Source organism: Chlorocebus sabaeus, chromosome 8 (assembly GCF_047675955.1).
Source record: "Chlorocebus sabaeus isolate Y175 chromosome 8, mChlSab1.0.hap1, whole genome shotgun sequence".
Taxonomy (NCBI): Eukaryota; Metazoa; Chordata; class Mammalia; order Primates; family Cercopithecidae; genus Chlorocebus; species Chlorocebus sabaeus.
Genome location: NC_132911.1, coordinates 21,503,986 through 21,523,395, shown reverse-complemented (window position 1 = coordinate 21,523,395; position 19,410 = coordinate 21,503,986). Strand labels below are relative to the sequence as shown.

Here is a 19,410-nt window from a genome sequence, read left to right as displayed (position 1 = left end):
CACACAGCAGACTTCAAGAGGTCTGTGTTCCGAGATCCAGCTCCACTCACCATTCTGCATCCCCTTCCTCCCAGTGCCTGTCCCTGGAGCCTCTCTGAGCTAGGAGCAGCTCAGAGTCCCCTCCCTGTGTCCCGTGTTCCTGAGCAGCTGCCTGGGATGAAGTGCCTACTAGCCTCTTCCCCTGACCTCCGGTCCCACATTGCCCGGTACAATGCCAGGGACTAGCCCATTTTGCCGATGAGAAAACTGAGGCACACTGGGAGGTAGTTTGCTCAGAATGGCCCAGCTAGTGAATGGAATAGCCAGAATGGAAAAGTCTATCCTTCTTCTGTTCTGCATGGTTTGAGTTGCCACCCTCCAGATCCAGCCCCAAACCTGCTTCATTGTAGGGACACAGAAGCCTTCCTGGGTTTTCAGGATTAAAGGTGGAATCCGAGGTCCTGGAGACTGATGAACAGAGAGCTCCATGCTGTTCCCTCCCTACAGAAAAGTGGATGACGGTGACTGCAGAAGATAGGAGGGCCTGGGGGTCTGCTTGGGGATCTCTGAGGGAAGACCCACTGTGAGTGAGCAGAGCTCAGGCCCCAGCTCTGGGCTCCCTGGAGTTCTCTGCGTGCCCAGGGTGGGAAGGGAAGGGGAAGTGGCGGATGTGGATTTATTTACCTAAAGAGATGATGGGGGGGGTGGGCGAAACTCTCACCTGTGGGTTCCTTCTCACCTTTCTGAGCTCCATCAATCCACAAAGTGGTCTGCCACCCCTGCCCCCATGCACTGACCAGTGCAGGCAGCTCCGGGCTCTCCTCTCCACAGGCTCTTCCTCGGGGACCCAGCCCAGGAGTGGGTGCAGCCTGAGCTTGTGTGGGGAGGATGGGCGAGCCCTGGCCTTGCTTACCAGGGGGAGTCTGGGGATTTGGAATGAAACTCAAAGAACGTCAAAGCTAGAAGGGGTCTTAGGGATTCATCATTTGTTCCAACTTCCTTATTCCTTGGATGAGAGCCAGAGAGGGCAAGGGACTCGCCCAAAGCCTCACAGCTAGCTAGTGGCATGGCTGGGACAAGGCACCGGGTGCCCACGTGCCCACCTCTCTGCTTTCCCCCTGTGGATCCTTTGGGTCACTTCTGTTCCGCGTTCTTCCCATCATCTGCAGTCTGGGTTACACTCTGCCTCTTCGGGCAGCTCTGGCTCATTCCCTGAGAAACCTTCAACCTCACATCCACATCCTCACCAGCTCCCAACCCCCAGGCAGGGCATTAAAGAGAGCACAGACACGTGGAGGGGACAGCTCAGGCCTTGGGTTCCAGGGTGGAGGTGTCAGCTGGGGGCAAAAGTTGGGTGAGGGTTCCAATTTATGCTGTCGGGACTTACTGGCCATGGGGACAATGGGAGCCACTCAAGGCCTCTGAGCCCAAGCACCTGGTTTCTATCCATGGGGACAGGGCCTGCTGTCACTGGCCAGCCCGGGTCTCCATGGTAACAGATGCCAGCAGACAAGCTGGGCCTCGGGGTTTAGCCAGGGGGTTAGCTCTGGGCATGGCTGGATGGCCTGTGTCACAGGCAAGACAGCTGTGGCTCCTTGTCCTTTCTGGTTGGGCACCTGCAAGCCTGGCCCTCTAACTTGGTGTGCTCCTTTACGCCCAGGGGGAAGCCAGTGGGGGGCCCTGAGTGGGGAGGCATCATGGAGCCCTTGATTTTATCCCCCATCCTTGCCCTGGTCCTTATATGCTATGTGACCTGTGGCAGGTCCCTTCACTTCTCTGATTTCAGGGTCCCAGTTTATAAAAAGGAAATGGCTACTACCAGGGATGCTGTCAAAACCACCGCCATCCATGTCAGCTGAGATAAAGGACTCTCAGAAACGCAACAAGTGCCACAAGAATGGGGGCAGGGGCCCGTTTTGTGGTTTAGCCTCAGTTGACCTAAACTGTCAGACTTTCTCCTTTGACTGGAGTGAGCTGGGGGTAAGGGGGAATGAAGAAGGGTGGAGTTTATTAACATTCATTGCTTGGGGGGTGGCGTTCAGGAGGTGATAAGGGAACTGAGAAGTAGCCTGGGCTGCTGTGGTTAATCCCCACCCCCTAGTGCCAAGTTCAACACCCCCCAGCTGGGGTCGTCTCACGCCTGCCTCTCCTAACAGCCCAGCTGGTGCAAACACAGAGCCCACCTGCAGGTCAGCCACTTGCCACCACCTGCTTGAGCCCAGCCCACCCTCTTCCTGCTGAAAAACAGAAGCGTTGGGGCAGGGGAAGGGCGAAGGGCAGAGGGCAAAGGGCGCTCTAGCAAGGAGGATGGAATTTTTGCAATTTTTTTTTTTTTTTGAGACCGGAGTTTCATTCTTGTTGTCCAGGCTGGAGTGCAATGGTATGATCTCAGCTCACCGTAACCTCCGTTTCCCAGGTTCAAGTGATTCTCCTGCCTCAGCCTCCCGAGTAGCTGGGATTACAGGTGCCCACCACCACGCCCGGCTAATTTTGTATTTTTAATAGAGACGGGGTTTCTCCATGTTGGTCAGGCTGGTCTCGAACTCCCGACCTCAGGTGATCCACCCACCTCGGCCTCCCAAAGTGCTGGGATTACAGGCCTGAGCCACAGCACCCGGCCTCCACCTTTGCAATTTATTTCCTACTGCCTGCTTGCAAATCAAAATCAAGTGATCACTGGTTTATCTGCTGCGTGCCTTCATGTGCTTGGGGCCAAATACGTGCTTGGCTGTAGAGAGGCCTGGCTGTCCCTTGAGGACTACCATTACATGGTTGACTGACTTCTAACTCCTGCTCTCAGTTTACAAGACTTCGTAAACTGTGCACCGGCTCATGCCTCCCTCCCATCAGCAGAGTGGTCAAAATCCAGGGCTCTGGGGCCGGACTCCCTGGCTCCTCTGCCAGCTGTGTCACCTTGGGGCAACTTGTCTAACCTCTCTGTGCCACACTTTCCTCATCTGAGAAATGGGGCTGGGCCAGGTGTGGTGGCTGACACCTGTAATCCCAGCACTTTGGGCGGCAGAGGTAGAAGGATAGCTTGAGGTCAGGAGTTTGAGACCAGCCAGGGCCATATGGTGAGACCCCCGTCTCTACAAAAATGTTAAAAAATGAGCTGGGTGTGGTGGTGCGTCCCTGTATTCCCAGCTACTTGAGGGGGCTGAAGCGGGAGGAAACAGGTGGAACCCAGAGTTCTGGGCTGCAGTAAGCCATGATTGCGCCACTGCACTCCAACCTGGGTGACAGAGTATGACCCAGTCTCTAAAAAAAATTAAAAAAAAGAAATGGAGCCAATCACAATCCCCTTAAGGCACAGTTATGAGGATTAAAGGAGTGGGTCGTGGGTATTAATTAGCTGTCACTGCAGCGATCCCCCTTCAAGTAGGTGTCTGCCTTGGACCTTTTGCATGCTCTGCTCCTGTTTCCAGGGACGTCCTCTGCCAGCTCCTTATGAAGTCCATTGGCCCCTTCTTGTCCATTGCCTCCTCCAGGAGACCTTCTCGCCAAACTGCTTCCCCCTGCCCCCCAAATTCACCTGTTCCACTCCCTTCAAAGCACCAGACAGTAACTGAAATGATTGTGTTGAGTTTTGTTTCCCTAAACTGTAAGTGAATTGAAGGTGAGGAACTGGGTTTGTCTACCCCGGGTCACTGTGGATGAAACCAAGTTCGAAAAGCACCAGCTGCCCACATGGAGCAGTCCCCCTCGTCACTCTCTGGACGACTGAAGTTAGTGGTTTGTCCCCTTGTTGGAGCGTGGGACTCTGGGTGACCTGAAGTTAGTGGCTTGTCTGTTTGTTGGAGGGCGGGACAGCACCCACATCTGCCTCATGGGTGTAGGAAACATGCAGGGAGAATGCCACCGTGGGCGGGCGCGGTGGCTCACATCTGCAATCCCAGCACTTGGGAGGCCGAGGCGGGAGGATCTCTTGAGCCCAGGAGTTGGAGACCAGCCTGGGCAACATAACAAGACCCCCTGTCTCTACAAAAAAATTTAAAATTCATTGTGGTGTGGTGGCTCGCACCTGTAGTTCCAAGCTCTTTGGGAGACTGAGGTGGGAGGATTGCTTGAGCCCAGGAGGTCGAGGCTGCCGTGAGCTAAGACTGTGCCACTGCCCTCCAGCCTGGGTGACAGAGTGAGACCCTGTCTCTAAAAAAGTGAAAAAATAAAAATAAAAAAAATGAATACCACCCTGCCCTCTACTACCTCTGTCTCTGGTCTCAAGAGAAGCTATAGCTGGACAGGAGGCCCCAGCCTGGCTGTTGACTTTCCCAGGCAGGTGTTCAAAGAGCTCCGACCTCCTGGGCCCCATACCTGGGGATCCTAGGCAGGATGGCAGGACCAGCTTCCCACTGGTTCACTTCAGGCCTGGCCCCCAAGGGTGCTGGGGAGGGGCAGGGAGAAGCCAGCAGAGGCGCTACCTGGATAACCCCGAGTGGGGGGCCCATCTGTGTGTTTGCCTGCTCCAGGGACTGCGCCAGCATCACCCACGGGTGAACAGCCCTCCAGAGTCCCCTCTGCACACCGGGGAGAGGGTGGGGGTCCCCCACCCCATTTTCCAGTCCTCTCTTGACCTCGCCCCTATGCTTGATTGAGGCCTGCTTGATAGCATGTGGGGCTTGGTGCCTCTGTAAAGCTCATCCCGTCTATCCCACCTCAAAGGTTTCTTGAGGGCGCGGGCCTCTGGCTCCCGCCTGACCCAGATCTTCACACGTGGGAGGTCTCTGTAAGAGCTGGCCCCTAACAGAAGCAAGCAGGAAGAATGGATGTCCCTGAGGTCCCTAGAGATGCTCTGCACACAGTAGCTGCCTGACAGGAGTATGGTCCGGAGAAGACCATGGGGGCTGGCCCCCTAGGGCAAGGCCCTTTCTGGTAGCTTGAGCAGCTGTAGCCCTTGGGTGCCTATAAACCTAGCCCTGCCCAGAGGGAGTGTGTGGGCTGCGAATACACCTGACACTCAGCTCAGCAGAAGGCAGATTCTAGGCTCTTCCCTTGCCACTGGGGGAGAATTGGGGGTGCCGAGGAGGAGGGACACAGCAGGCTCAAGCCGCGGGGGCTGGGTACAGCGAGGTGGGTATGACCTCAGGGCCCGGGTGCACTGGTTCAAGACTGCCCTCTGCCGGGCACTTGGGCTGGCGCTGCGGACAAGGAGGCCGGCTCCAGGGAAGAGAAGGGAAGTCCTGACTAGGCAACTTTATTGTGACCCCGAGGTGGGGCTCTTCACTGGGGGTCTCCTGAAAGCGGAGAGTTGGGGGTGAGGGGCTCTCATGTTGCCCCTACAACACCCCTGTCACATTCAGACACAGATGGAGGGGCCAGGCAGGGGCACCCTGTGTGGCCCCCAAAGCGTGGCCCTCATTTCTTGAATCCTGGCTTCTTGGGTCTGGCTGTGGCTTTGGCCTGTGGAGGGAAGGCAGGGCTCCAGGGTCCCATTCCCTTCTCCATACCAGGCAGCCCCCCAAGAAAATACCCGCCTGTCTCAGGGACCACAGCCCCCGGTCCTACTCACCTTTTTCGCAGGGCTCTTGTCTCTAACGCTGGCTCTGCAACAGGGTGGAGTGGAGCAGGAGTGGGATGGGGGTCAGAGAGAGAGCTCTGCTCCAGATCTGTGGCGGGGCCCTCCCAGTGCCCACCCTGGAAAGCAAGCCTGGCTGCTCCTCCTGGGGACCACTCGGACTCTTTAAACAAAGGGGTGTGCGTGTGTGCATGCACACGCACATGTGTTTTCCTTAAGCTTCTATCTTCATTTGGTTATCACAAATGTCTTTTGTTTTGTTTTGTTTTTGAGATGGAGTCTGGCTCTGTTGCCCAGGCTAGAGTACAGTGACACCATCACAGCTCACTGTAGCCTCCTGGGCTCAAGTGATCCTCCTGCCTCAGCCTCCTGAGTAGCTGGGACTGCAGGTGTGCACCACCACACCTGGCCCACAAATGTCTTTTTCATTATAAAATATTAACCATTTTGTACAAAATATAGCAAATAGACAAGAAAATACATTACTTAGAGTTTTCTTTACTGCCCACACTAAACATTCTGGTGTATTTTCTTTCAGGGTTATTATTTTTTTTTGGTCAAACTTTTCTTTTTCTCTGTTGCCCAGGCTGGAGTGCAGTGGTGTGATCTTGGCTCACTGCATCCTTCGCATTCCGGGTTTAAGTAATTCTCCTGCCTCAGCCTCCTGAGTAGCTGAGATTACAGGCACGTGCCACCACGCCCAGCTAAATTTTGTATTTTCAGTAGAGATAGGGTTTTGCTATGTTGGCAAGGCTGGTCTTGAACTCCTGACCTCAAGTGAGTCTCCCACCTTGGCTTCCCAAAGTGCTGGAATTACAGGTGTGAGCCACCATGCCTGGCCTGGTCAAACTCTTAAAAAAAAATGTGTGAAATAAAATAAAAATGACTTTATATCCTGCTATATGAACTATCAATACTCTTGTCAGGTGCAGAGTTCACACTTGTAATTCCAGTGGTTTGGGAGGCTGAGGCAGGAGGATTGTGTGAGGCCAGGAGTTTGAGATCAGCCTGGGCAACAAAGAAAGACCCTGTCTCTACACAAAACTTAAAAATTCTCCATGCATAGTGGCACGTGCCTATATTCCCAGCTACTTGGAAAGCTGAGGTGGATCACTTGAGCCCAGGAAGTTAAGGCTGCAGTGAGCCATGATTGTGCCATCCCACTCCGGCTTGGGTGGCAGAGCAAAACCCTGTCTCATTAAACAAACAAACCAAAACTATACACATACTTTCCAGGCTGCTATATTTTTCATAAGCATTATTAATATTCCATTGAGAAAACAGATGTAGTTTAGTCAATTGTTACATTGGTAGACATTTAGAATGCTTCCATTTTTTCACCATTTGAATAATGCCATGATAAGCATCTTTTTTAAATTTTGTTTTTTGAGATTGAGTCTCGTTGTGTCATCCAGGCTGGAGTGCAGTGGCACAATTTCGGCTCACTGCAACTTTTCCCTGGGCTCAAGCAATTCTCATGCCTCAGCCTCCTGAGTAGTTGGAATTACAGGCACGCCACCAGGCCTGGCTAATTTTTGTATTTTTAGTAAACACAGGGTTTCATCATGTTGACCAGGCTAGTCTCGAGCTCCTGATCTCAAGTGATCCACCTGCCTTGGCATCCCAAAGTGCCGGGATTACAGGCACGAGCCACTGTGTCCAGCCATGAGAAATATCTTAGTGCAGATAATTTCCCCTGAATTTTAGATGGAATTCTGTGGAAGGAATTGCCTTCAGTGGAATTAGGTCCCAAGGTAAGTATGTTGTAATGCTTTTCCAGAAAGGTGATGCCACCCTCCAGAACTTCCATACCTGTGTGCCTGCATGTGCAGGTATATACACCGTGTGGACATTTGTACGCGTACATGCCAACAGCACAGTATTCTAACACTGTATATCTCAGCTAAGAGATTTCAGCTAATTTAACAGGTAGGAAGAGTTACCTTGCTTCCTCTTGTTCTTTTTCCAGCTTTTTTTTCTGGGAACCAAAAAACAGTTTATTAGGAGAGTTAGGACAAAGTCCAGAGCCAGAACAGATTCCCAAGGTCCACAAGGTTCCCGCTGAGCACCTGGCCAGAACTAGCCGAGGTGGCCTTGGCCCATCCTGCACACTCAGCTTGGGAGGCTGGCCCAGGCTCCCGGTGGCCCATCCCTCTGAGGTGCTTCTGTAGGGGCACCACTTCCTTCCAAACAGCCACACTCCTTCCCCCACCTTAGCCACGCTCATCTGCTTCTGGGGCACCAGCCTTTTGACTTGTTTGACAGGGCTTTCCTCCTCCAGAGATATATCTGCATCCTCATCCTCATCATCTTCCTCCTCTTCTTCCTCCTCCTCCCCTTCTTCCTCCTCCTCCTCCTCCCAGGTTAGGTCTGATGCTTCTGTGATAGCAATGGGAAAGGGGGCAGGGGTACAGCTTCAGAGTAACAGAATCTCGATGCCCACCTCCCATTCTGTGATGCGTGCTGCTCCAAGCACTGCCCTGGAGGAATCCTAGTCTGGAGTTAACAGTGGTTACCTGCCTGCTACCTGTATAGGGCGGCACCCTTTCTGGTCCTCTTGACAGTGGAGGCCAGGGTAGGGTAGGGGGTCTAGGAAAGCCTTCCAGAGGGCTAGGGTGGTAGAAAGAGGGCAGGGGAAGTGGCTCTGGCTGGGTAGGAGGGGGATTCATATTGGCAAGGGCTGGGGCCAAGGCTAAAGGTAGGCAGAGTGGGGGAGGAAGAGGAGGGAGAAGGGGAAAGAATCTAAAGCAAATAGCTAATGAACTGAAACCTTATCCTAAGAGAAGTGGGACCTGCCAAGGCTTTTTAGCATAATCATAATTATGAATGAGGCATAATCATACAGAAAAGAGGGCCAGTTGAAGGGATCTTGAAGGAGTCAGCATCATGCTGCGTTGCTACAGTCTGCGTTGCTGTGGTCTGCATCAGTGCAGCAGCCACATCCTCAACAGTGGCTCCCTAGTACCGGGTATTATGCTGAGTACTTTTCCTGAATATCCCATTTATTCTTCACAACTGCTCTTTGAAGTTTACAAGCGAGGGGCTGCAGCCTACAGAGGTCATAGCGGGTAAAGAAGAACAGGGACCAGCGCCCTTGCCTTCCAGTCCAGGCTGCTGGTCGTCATGTTGCCTTTGGGGATTTTCTCCCAAAATTCAAGAATCCCTCCAGGGTTTGAAGAGCTAGTATATCTCGAGCCCCTGCCTGGCACGGTACTCTCAGACCTTCCTGAGCCCGGGTTCTGACTTACCATAACGTTCCTGGCCACAGAGGAACACCGGTCCTGAGCCAGCCCGGAGCTGGAAAGTAACTGGGGGAGAAAGCTGCACTCCTACCATGGTGACCTGCAGTGGGAGGAAGCAGAGAAGAGAGGGCCACTTAGGCCTGGCACCTCTCGGGGGCTGGCCTCAGGCAGAAATACTGAGTTGATTTCCCTCCCCAAACTCTACACACTACTCATGGATTGTGTGGACCTTACTGTGTTCTCAGCCCTGTACCCCCTGCTGAGGTGGGCTCTGTCCAAGAATTTGAACCTGGTAATCCCGTTCTTGCTAGGCTCACAGATGGGCCTCCAAGCTGAAAGGCAGCTGTCGATAAGGAAGTCTGATTGCTATGGGCTAAATTACAGCTGTTCCCCCATCCTCCAAATTCCTACGTTGAAGCCCTATTCTCCACCGTGATAGTATTTAGAAATGGGGGCCTTGGGAGGTCGTTAGGTTTGGGGTCATGAGGGCGGGACCCTCATGATAGAACTAGTACCTTTACAGTAAGAGACACTAGAGAACTCACTCTCTTTCTCTCCACTCTCCTGCCCCACATGTGAACACATAGCAAGAAGGCTGCCATCTGCAACTCAGGGAGAGGACCCTTACCAGAACCCAACCATGCCGGCCCCCTGATCTCAGACCTCAAGCCTCCAGAACTGTGAGAAAACGTCTGTTGCTAAAGCCTTCCAGTCTGTGGTATTTTGTTATAGCAACTTGGGCAGACTGAGACACTCATCAAATGAGAAAGCAGATTCACGCTTTTATGTACAGTACTACTTTCTTTTTTCACATCGGACAGGTAATGTGCCAACTTGTAACCAGGTTTGTGGGAGGCACATCTTACGCACAAGTGTGAAACCCCAATCATCACACTTATAAATGACAAGAGCCTGTATGGTACTTTTGTCTTATGCATAATGTATGGATATACATAATAAAGGTTTTGGCTGGGCGAAGTGGCTCACACCTGTAATCCCAGCACTTTGGGAGGCCGAGGTGGACGGATCGCGAGGTCAGGAGACTGAGACCATCCTGGCTAACACGGTGAAACCCTGTCTCTACTAAAAATACAAAAAATCAGCCAGGCGTAGTGACGGGCACCTGTAGTCCCAGCTACTTGGGAGGCTGAGGCAGGAGAATGGCATGAACCTGGGAGGTAGGGCTTGCAGTGAGCTGAGATCGCGCCACTGCACTCCAGCCTGGGCGACAGAGCAACACTCTATCTCCAAAAAAAAAAAAGAAAAAAGAAATGAGAGGCGGGTGCAGGAGCTGGTGTGCAGCAACTGAGGGGAAATGGGCCTGAAAACAGCCAGGACTTTTCGCTTCAGAACTCACACACAGGCCGGGCACGGTGGCTCATGCCCATGATCCCAGCACTTTGGAAGGCCGAGGCAGGCGGGTAACTTGAGGTCAAAAGTTTGAGACCAACCTGGTCAATATGGTGAAACCCTGTTTCTACTAAAAACACAAAAATTAGCCAGGTATGGTGGTGCACACCTGTAATCCCAGCTACTCAGGGGGCGGAGGCAGGAGAACTGCTTGAACCCAGGAAGCGGAGGTTGCAGTGAGCCGAGATTGTGCCACTGCATGCCAGCCTGGGCGACAGAACGAGACTCTGTCTTTAAAAAATACAACAAAGCAACATAAAAAACCTCACAGACAGGAGACAAGGCCTCGGGCTCAGGCGAGAAGGAGAGTTGCAGCTGAGACCACCATGGGGAGGCTAGAACCCGCAAGGGCTATACTCTTAGTAAAAGGCCCAAGGTAAGTGTTGAGGATTGCAGACTAAAAAGCCCACACCAGCCCTCTTCCCCTCAAAAATGAAAAAGAAAAATCGAAACCCTAGCCACCATAAAAGGAAGCTAACAAGGAAGCATGAATGGAAATAAAAGAAGCCTCCAGTGAGAGCCCACGACCCACAGCTGCGCCTCTCACTTACAGGGTCTGAATTTACTCAGTGAGTACTGCCAAGCCAAGAAATGTATAGAAAATCCCAAGTTTATGATATTCCTGAGGTAAATGGCAGAAGCAAACACGAAACCACTCTGTTGGGACACTCTCCAAACTCAGGCAACATCGAATTCTTTTGGAAAACAACAAAATAAACTGAAGATGAGCTCACCGTATAAAATTACAAAACATACAAGAAACAATCCAGCTAGAGTCAACAGAAAGAAATCAAGTGACTGCAGACTAGCCCAACCAAGACCTTAGAACCCCAATCTAAAAAAATATCAGATAAAGCTGGGTGTGGTGGTGCATGCCTGTAGCCCAGGCTACTCGGGAGGCTGAGGCAGAAAGATGGCTTGAACTCAGGAGTTCAAGACTGCAGTGAGCTATGATTGCACCACTACACTCCAGACTGGGAGACAGAGCAAGATCTTGTCTCTAAAACATGTATATACATAAATATGTGTGTGTGTATATATATATGTTTAAAACCAAGTAAATGTAAAAGTAGGAATCATTATAATAAGAACAAGACATTATGAACAAGAAAAAGAACCAAATGCAGCTTTCTAGATATAAAAAACCGGAAGCTGAGGATGGGCGTGGTGACTCATGCCTATAATCCCAGCGCTTTGAGAGGCCAAGGTGGGAGGATCGCTTGAGGTCAGAATTTAGAAACCAGTCTGGATAACATAGTGAGACTCCAGCTCTACAAAACAAAATAATAATAGCCGGGCATGATGGCTTGTGCCCGTAGTCCCAGCTACTCAGGAGGCTGAAGGGGAGGATCACTTGAGCCGAGGCGTTTGAGGCTGCAGCGAGCCATGATCAGGCCATTGCACTCCAACCTGGGCAACAGAGCAAGACCTTGTCTTTTTTAAAACAAAAATAAAAGAAAACCTCAACAAATGATTAAAAAGCAGAATAAAGCAGCAGAAGCAGAATTAGTATGATCAACAATACTGTGAAGGAATTACCAAGTATAAGGCACAGAGGGAGAGTTAAAGAAACATGAAAGAAAAGCTAACACGGGGGACAGAGTGAGAAGGCCCAACATATATCTAATTGGAAAAGGAACTCGAAAGACTGGAAGACAGTCAATATTCAAAGGGAAAACAACCAAGAATTTTCCAGAATTGATCAAAGACATAGATCCTCATACCTGAAAACCTAAGTCCTGAACAGATAAATAAAAATAAATCTACACCTTAACATATCATGGTAAAACTATAGAAAATAAAAACGACCGGGTGCGGTGGCTCAAGCCTGGAATCCCAGCACTTTGGGAGGCTGAGACAGGCAGATCACGAGGTCAGGAGATCAAGACCATCCTGGCTAACACGGTGAAACCCCATCTCTACTAAAAAATACAAAAAACTAGCCGGGCGAGGTGGCGGGCGCCTGTAGTTCCAGCTATTTGGGAGGCTGAGGCAGGAGAATGGCGTGAACCCGGGAGGCGGAGCTTGCAGTGAGCCGAGATCCGGCCACTGCACTCCAGCCTGGGCGACAGAGCGAGACTCCGTCTCAAAAAAAATAAATAAATAAAAATAAAATAAAAACAAAAGACATTACCTTAAAATAAACCAGAAAGGAAAGACATCTCCAAAAAGGAAATAATCAGACAGATTGAGGATTTCAACAGCAACATTGGGAACCAGAATAGAACAGCTTCAAAGCTGAAGGAAACTCTCGACCTAGAATTATATACACAGTCAAACCATCGTGAAGGAATAAGGGCATAATCATGATATTTCCAGACAAAGCCTGAGTAAGTTTACTATTCTCAGGCTCACTAAAGTGTGTTTCTAAAAAAGATAAATCAAGAAGGAAGAAGTGGGTGCAAGAAGCAGTGGTAACCAAACTCATTGGTAAACAAAGTAAACCTACCTAAGAATTAACTGGAAAATACAATAGTACTAGTAATGAGTAGTGTTGAGCAGGTTGACAAGTTGGAGCTAGAACACTAGATAATAATATTGAAGTTAAAAAGATGAGAATCATTGGCTGGGCGCGGTGGCTCAAGCCTGTAATCCCAGCACTTTGGGAGGCCGAGATGGGTGGATCATGAGGTCAGGAGATGGAGACCATCCTGGCTAACACGGTGAAACCCTGTCTCTACTAAAAAATACAAAAAACTAGCCAGGCGAGGTGGCGGGTGCCTGTAGTCCCAGCTACTCGGGAGGCTGAGGCAGGAGAATGGCGTAAACCCGGGAGGCGGAGCTTGCAGTGAGCTGAGATCCGGCCACTGCACTCTAGCCTGGGCGACAGAGCAAGACTCCATCTTAAATAAATAAATAAATAAATAAATAAATAAATAAATAAATAAAAAGACGAGAATCAGGCCAGGTGTGGTGGTTCACACCTGTAATCCCAGAACTTTGGGAGGCCAAGGCAGGCAGATCACCTGAGGTCAGGAGTTCAAGACCAGCCTGGCCAACATGGTGAAACCCTGTCTCTACTAAAAACACAAAAATTAGCTGGGCATCATGGTGCATACCTGTAATCCCAGCTACTCGGGAGGCTGAGGCAGGAGAATCACCTGAACCTCGGAGGTGGAGGTTGCAGTGAGCCAAGATTGTACCACTGCAATCTAGTCTGGGCAACAAGAGTGAGACTCCATTTCGAAAATAAAAAAATAAAAAGAGGAGAATCAGAAAACCTCCTTGGATTGTCTGGGAGGAAATAAAACATTAATTTTAAACTTTGAGTCATGCATGATTGTTAAAAAATTAAAGATAACCAGTAAAAAATTAGAATGAGATTCTATAACTTCCAAACCAGTGAGAAGGGGAAAAGAAACTTTAATTAATCTAATAAATTATAGGAAAAGGAGAAGAAAATAAAAAAGCAAAGAAAGTAGGGGTACAAAGTACATGCCACAAATCCAATTCCATCAGCAATTGCAATGAATACAGACTATACTGGCCAGCTAGAACAAAATCTAGCTACATACTGTGTAAAAGATACATACCTGGAACATAAGACATAAAACACATCTGAAACAGAGAGGTAGCTGAGGCCAGAACACAAAGGCTCCGCAGCAGGCCGTAATACACTCTGGGCTCTTATTCCAAGTGAGAGAGAGCCATGACCTAAGTGTTCTCGTGGAGAAGCCACATGATCTGACCTGTGTTTAAATGGATCTTTTTGGCCAGGCACAGTGGCTCACGCCTGTAATCCCAGCACTTTGGGAGGCCAAGGCAAGTGGATGACTTCAGGTCAGAAGTTCAAGACCAGCCTGGCCAACATGGTGAAACCCCGTCTCTACTAAAAATACAAAACAACCACCACCACCACCACCACTACCACTACCTCAGCCGGGTGTGGTGGGGAGCTCCTGTTGTCCCAGCTACTAGGGAGGTGGAGGTTGCAATGAGCTGAGATTGCGCCACTGCACTCCAGCCTGGGTGTCAGAGCGAGACTCTGTCTCAAAAAAAAAAAAAAAAAAAAGATCTTTTTGGCAACTATGTGGAGCACAGACCAGGAAACTTTCTGTAAAGAGCCAGAAGGTAATATTTTAGGCTTGCAAACCATATGGTCTCCATGGAGACTACTCAAATCTGCTGTTACGGAGGAAAAGCAGCCATGGACAGGGTACAAATGAATGAGTGTGGCTGTGTTCCCAGTAAAACTACTTACAAAAACAGGCAACGGGCTAGATTCAAGCCCTCTAGTTTGCCTACCCTGGAATAGACTACAGGGGACCATGTGATGGTAGGAAGGCCCAGCAATTAGAATGGAGCCACAGACAACTGTCACCTATACCAGAGTAGCAGGGAAGAGGATGAGATGTGGTCCATCGGGGTATAAGATGGAGGCAGAGATGACAGGACTGCTGGTAGATCAGATATGGGCATGGGATAAAAGACAGTTTGGCTGGGTGTGGTGGCTCATGCCTGTAATCCCAGCACTTTGGGAGGCCAAGGCAGGTACATCACCTGAGGTCAGGAGTTTGAGACCAGCCTGACCAACATGGCAAAACCCCATCTCTACTAAAAATACAAAAATTAGCCAGGCGTAGTGGAACATGCCTGTAATCCCAGCTACTTGGGAGGCTGAGACGGGAGAATTGCTTGAACCTGGGAGGCAGGGGTTGCGGTGAGCTGAGATCGCACCATTGTGCTCCAGCCTGGGTGACAGAGTAAGACTCCATCTCAAAAAAAAAAAAAAAAAAAAGGAAAAAAACTGCCATTATTCAATTATTATATGCATAGAAAACTTGAGACAAATTATTAGAAACTACAGAATTTCTGGATACACAACCAATACGTAGATCGACCATGTTCCTGTTACTAGCAGTGAATCGTTTAAAGCAGCAGTCTCCAACCTTTTTAGCACCAGGGAACGGTTTCCTCGAAGACAATTTCTGCATGGATGGGGTGGGAGTGGGGGGTGGTTTTGGGATGAAACTGCTCCACCTCAGATCAGGCAATCGATTCTTATAAGAAGCACGCAACCTAGACCCCTCGCACGCACAGCTTACAATAGGGTTCATGCTCCTCTGAGAATCTAATGCCACTCTGATCTGACGGGAGGCGGGGCTCAGGGGTAATGCTGGCTAGCTGGCTGCTCACCTCCTGCTGTGCCGCGGGTTCCTAACAGGCCACAGAGGGATTCTGATCCTTGGCCCGGTGGTTGGGGACCCCTGATTTAAAGTGTAATTTTTGCAGACAGCTTAACTTGCCTAAGGTCACACAGCTCTAGGAAGGGGTGAGCTGGGCTGGACCCCAGCTTTCTGCATGGGCTGTGCTACCTCCCTGGCATGGCTCACTTCTGTAGGGTGAATGCATGCTCGTGTGTGTCCATCCCCACCCAAGGTGAGGGTGAGGGTGAGGGTGAGGCTGAGGCTGAGGCTGGGAGCAGTTTTCCAGCCAGCAGGGAAAGGCCCACCATGGGGAGGACTGAGGCCTGGAGCGAGGCAATGGTGACCGGCTGCATCTTCTTGTCCTCCTGGTTTGCTGGGGGCAGGATCTCCACGCGATGCATCTCTTCTTCGGCTTTCTCTCCCAAGCAAATCTGCGTGGGTTTGAAAATAGACAGAGGCCCCTCATCACCCTGAGGGCAGACGGGAGAAACCCATAGTCCTCTGTTGGGACCAGAAAGTCCCCGGACTCCCTCCTCCTCCCCTCTTTTGGGAACACCGACCGTATGAAGCAACAGCCTGCAGCTCTGCTTCCCCTCCAGCTGGGGTCTGAAGGTCCAAGTCCGCCTCTCCTGACTGAGTTCGCAGCCTGCGGAGGAGAAAGGGAGGGAAGTGGGGCCCTCTATTCGTTCCCGAGGGAGGGGCTCACCTGGGCCCCAAGCTGCCACGCACCGGAGGTGGTGCGTGGCTCTGGGAAGTAGCCTGAGTTCCCACTCACCCCAGAGCACGGTCGTCACTGCCTTTTCCTCCGTGCTGCTGGCGCTACTGAGATTCATGGCTCCGGGCGGAGAAGCAGGGTGGCCGGGCAGCTGCAAGGAGGGCGCCCGCGTGAGGCCTTGCTCCCTGACCCTGACCCTCGACTGGAGGATGCCAGAGGCCGGCAGGCATCGGCAGATACTGAGGCGTCGCTCGCGGCTGGAGAGCGCCCGCAACGGTCAAGGGCTCACCGCCAACTCCTGGAGGACGAGTACCCACCTCCCAGGGGGGCGCGCAGCCCGGGGCTCGGCCGGGTGCGGAGAGGACCGCGGGACTCACGCGAGAGGGAGCTGTCCACCGAGCCCAGGCTTGAAAGTCCGCTGGGAGGTCACCTGGCTGCGCTTGGGCCTAACTCAAAAGCCTCTGTGCACCTCCACCAGGCGCAGAGAAAGGGGTGTGCGCGCGGCTTAGGTCCCAGCTCCCCCCACCCAGCCTTACTGTCGCTGCTTCGCGCGGGGCCAGTCACGCCATTGGCGCTCCCGGAGCGCAGCGCAACCTCATCCCCGCTGGCCGGAGGGCTGCTGCCCAAGCCCGGGCTAAGAAGCCTTGGAAGGGGAAGGGCAGGTGTCCAATCAGCCGCAAAGAAGCCGCCTGCCTCTCCCCTTCCCTTCTCCCATTGTTTCCTCCTCTGCGCGGTAGAATCACCTGGAGGGCTGCTAATGTGCGCATCGCTGGGCCCCACTCCACAGCTGCCCTTGGCGTGGGTCTGGGTGAGGCCGAGGGAATTTGCTTTTCTAACCGGTTCCCAGGTGAAACTGATGATGCCGGCCCAGGACCCTTCGTGAGAACCGCTGTCCGAGCCAAAGAGGACCCGCTGAGGCCTACTGGCGACCCCTCCCCAGCCCATGGAGAGGAAACCTTAGCCCAACTTAGGAAGGGAGGCCTGCAGCTGGCAGGAAGCAGCAGTTAGAAGCGCTCCTTGTTCGTTGCCTTTCTTCCTTTCCTTTCCCCATGCCTTATACAGCATGGGCCTTTCCTAAGGCCCAGACAGCCCGTCCTTCCAGTCTCCAATGAGAGAGGGCGAGCCCTGTCTCCAGAACGGTGAGATCTCCCGCGGAGAGCCACAGCCCGCAGGTGTGGTGGGGAGGGGAGCCGGGAGGCTCCGCGGCAGGGGGCGGGGAGCACACTGGGGAGCACGGCTAGCGATGCTACAGGGCCAAGCACGTGACCAGCAGCGGGTCCCAGGCTCAGTGGGCAGTGAAGAGAAGGGGGGGTTTCAGCGGACATACCCTGGAGACACCTCAGATAACCAGGGATCTCCCGCACACCTCTGGGGCAGGGGCTCATTGCCACGGAGAGGTCAGAATCTTTTATTCCTGGGAGCTGGGGTCAACCTCCCTGTGAATTGGCCAGGACAACCCAGGAGAGGCTTGGGGGCCTGCCAGGGCCCCCTAGGCTCCCTGTCCCCAGCTGAGCAGTTCCAGTCTCCTTGACTGTCCCTGAGATCTCTGTCCTTGGCAGGGGGCCTACTGGAGGTGACAGCCATTGCAGCCAAGTGTGTGGTAAAGATGAGCAAATTGCAGGCACATGCATGCCATGCACAGACGTTCAAGTATTCACTCAACAAACGGTGATTCCGCCAGCCGGGCGGGGTCTGTGCATCCTGCAGTGAATACGAAACAGCCCCTCAAAGGGCTTCCAGCCTCATTGGAGAGTAGTGCTCAAAGCAAACCGGTCTTCAGTGGCCCCAGGCTACCCTCCCGGTGAATAATCACACTGATGTGAGGCTGCAGCTGGGGTTCACAGTGAAGGCTAAATTGAGGCAGGGGAGGGGGATGACCCTGAGGTCATGACCTAGGGCTGGGAGACTGGAACTGAACAGTCTGGGTTCAAGTCTGGACTCTGTGATTTCAGGTGTGTTAATTCATGTCTCAGTGCCTCAGTTTCTTCATCTGCTAAATGGGGCTATAATACTGGTACCATCTTCATTAACTTTTTTTTAACTGATACATAGTAATTGTACATATTTACAGGGTACATATGATATTTTGATTCTTGCACACAATGCGTAATGAGCAAATCAGTGTAACTGGGTATCCATCACCTTCAACATTATTTCTTTTTTTTTTTTTTGGAGACAGAGCTTCACTCTCATCACCAAGGCTGGAGTGCAGTGGTGTGATCTCAGCTCACTGCAACCTCTGCCTCCCGGGTTCAGGCGATTCTTCTGCCTCAGCCTCCCGAGTAGCTGGGTTTACAGGTGCCCACAACCATGCCCAGCTAATTTTCATATTTTTAATAGAGATGGGGTTTCACCATGTTGGCCAGGTTGGTCTCGAACTCCTGACCTCAGTGATCCTCCTGCCTCGGACTCCCAAAGTGCTGGGATTACAGGTGTGAGCCACTGGGCCTGGCTAAACGTTTATCATTTCTTTGTCTTGGAAACATTTCAAGTCTTCTCTTCTAGCTATTTTGAAATATACAGTAAATTATTGTTAACTATAGTCACCCTACTGTACTATCAACTTATTATTATTTATTTCAACTTATTTCTATTAAATAGTATGTTTGTACCCATTAATCTCTCTCCATCCCTCCACCCCTTCCCAGCCTCTAGTATTCCATCATTCTACTCTCTAATTTTTTTTTTTTTTTTTAGCTCCCACATGAATGAGAGCATGTGAAATTTATATTTTTGTGTCTGGCTTGTTTCACGTAACATAATGACCTCCAGTTCCACCTATATTGCTGCAAATGAGAGGGCTTCCATATTTTTTTATGGCTGGATATATTCCATTGTGTATAGGTACCACATTTTCTTTTTCCATTCATCTGTTGATGGACACTTAGGTTGATCCCATATCTTGGCTCTTGGAATAGTGCTGCAATAAACAAGGGCGTGCAGATATCCCTCCTTTCCTTTGGATACTGATTTGCATTATGGAAAGCAGTATGGAGACTTCACAAAAAAACTAAAAATAGGACTACCATATGATCCAGCAATCCCACTACTGGGTTATGTATCCAAAGGAAATCAGATACTGATTTCCTAGGAATCAGTATTTCTAGGGTTATTTATCCCAGTAATGGAACTGTTGAATCATGTGGTAGTTCTATTTTTAGTTTTTTGAGAAATCTCCCTGCTGCTTTCCATAATGGCTGTACTAACTTACATTCCCACCAACAGTGTATAAGAGTTCCCTTTTCTGCACATCCTCGCCAGCATTTGTCTTTTTGATAACAGCCATTCTAACTGAGGTGAGATGATATCTCATTGTGGTTTTAATTTGCATTTCCCTAATGATTAGTGATGTCGAGCTTTTCTTTTCTTTTTTTTGAGACAGAGTCCTGCTCTGTTGCCAGGCTG

General features: G+C 51.0%; 1 protein-coding gene and 1 non-coding gene across 2 annotated transcripts; both read right to left on the bottom strand.

The window, feature by feature from the left end:
• Positions 1-5,057: 5,057 nt before the first annotated feature.
• NPM2 (nucleophosmin/nucleoplasmin 2) lies at positions 5,058-17,122 on the bottom strand. The gene is made up of 8 exons (XM_073018633.1): positions 16,066-17,122; positions 15,851-15,936; positions 15,596-15,721; positions 8,740-8,833; positions 7,704-7,870; positions 7,435-7,469; positions 5,486-5,519; positions 5,058-5,376 (listed from the first exon to the last, which is right to left on the bottom strand). Exons 1-8 carry the CDS (start codon positions 16,121-16,123, stop codon positions 5,332-5,334), a joined length of 645 nt encoding a protein of 214 aa, XP_072874734.1. The 5' UTR covers positions 16,124-17,122; the 3' UTR covers positions 5,058-5,331.
• LOC119618971 (small nucleolar RNA U13) lies at positions 9,545-9,647 on the bottom strand. The gene has a single exon (XR_005235313.1). It is a non-coding gene; the product is annotated as a small nucleolar RNA U13 (small nucleolar RNA).
• Positions 17,123-19,410: the final 2,288 nt, after the last annotated feature.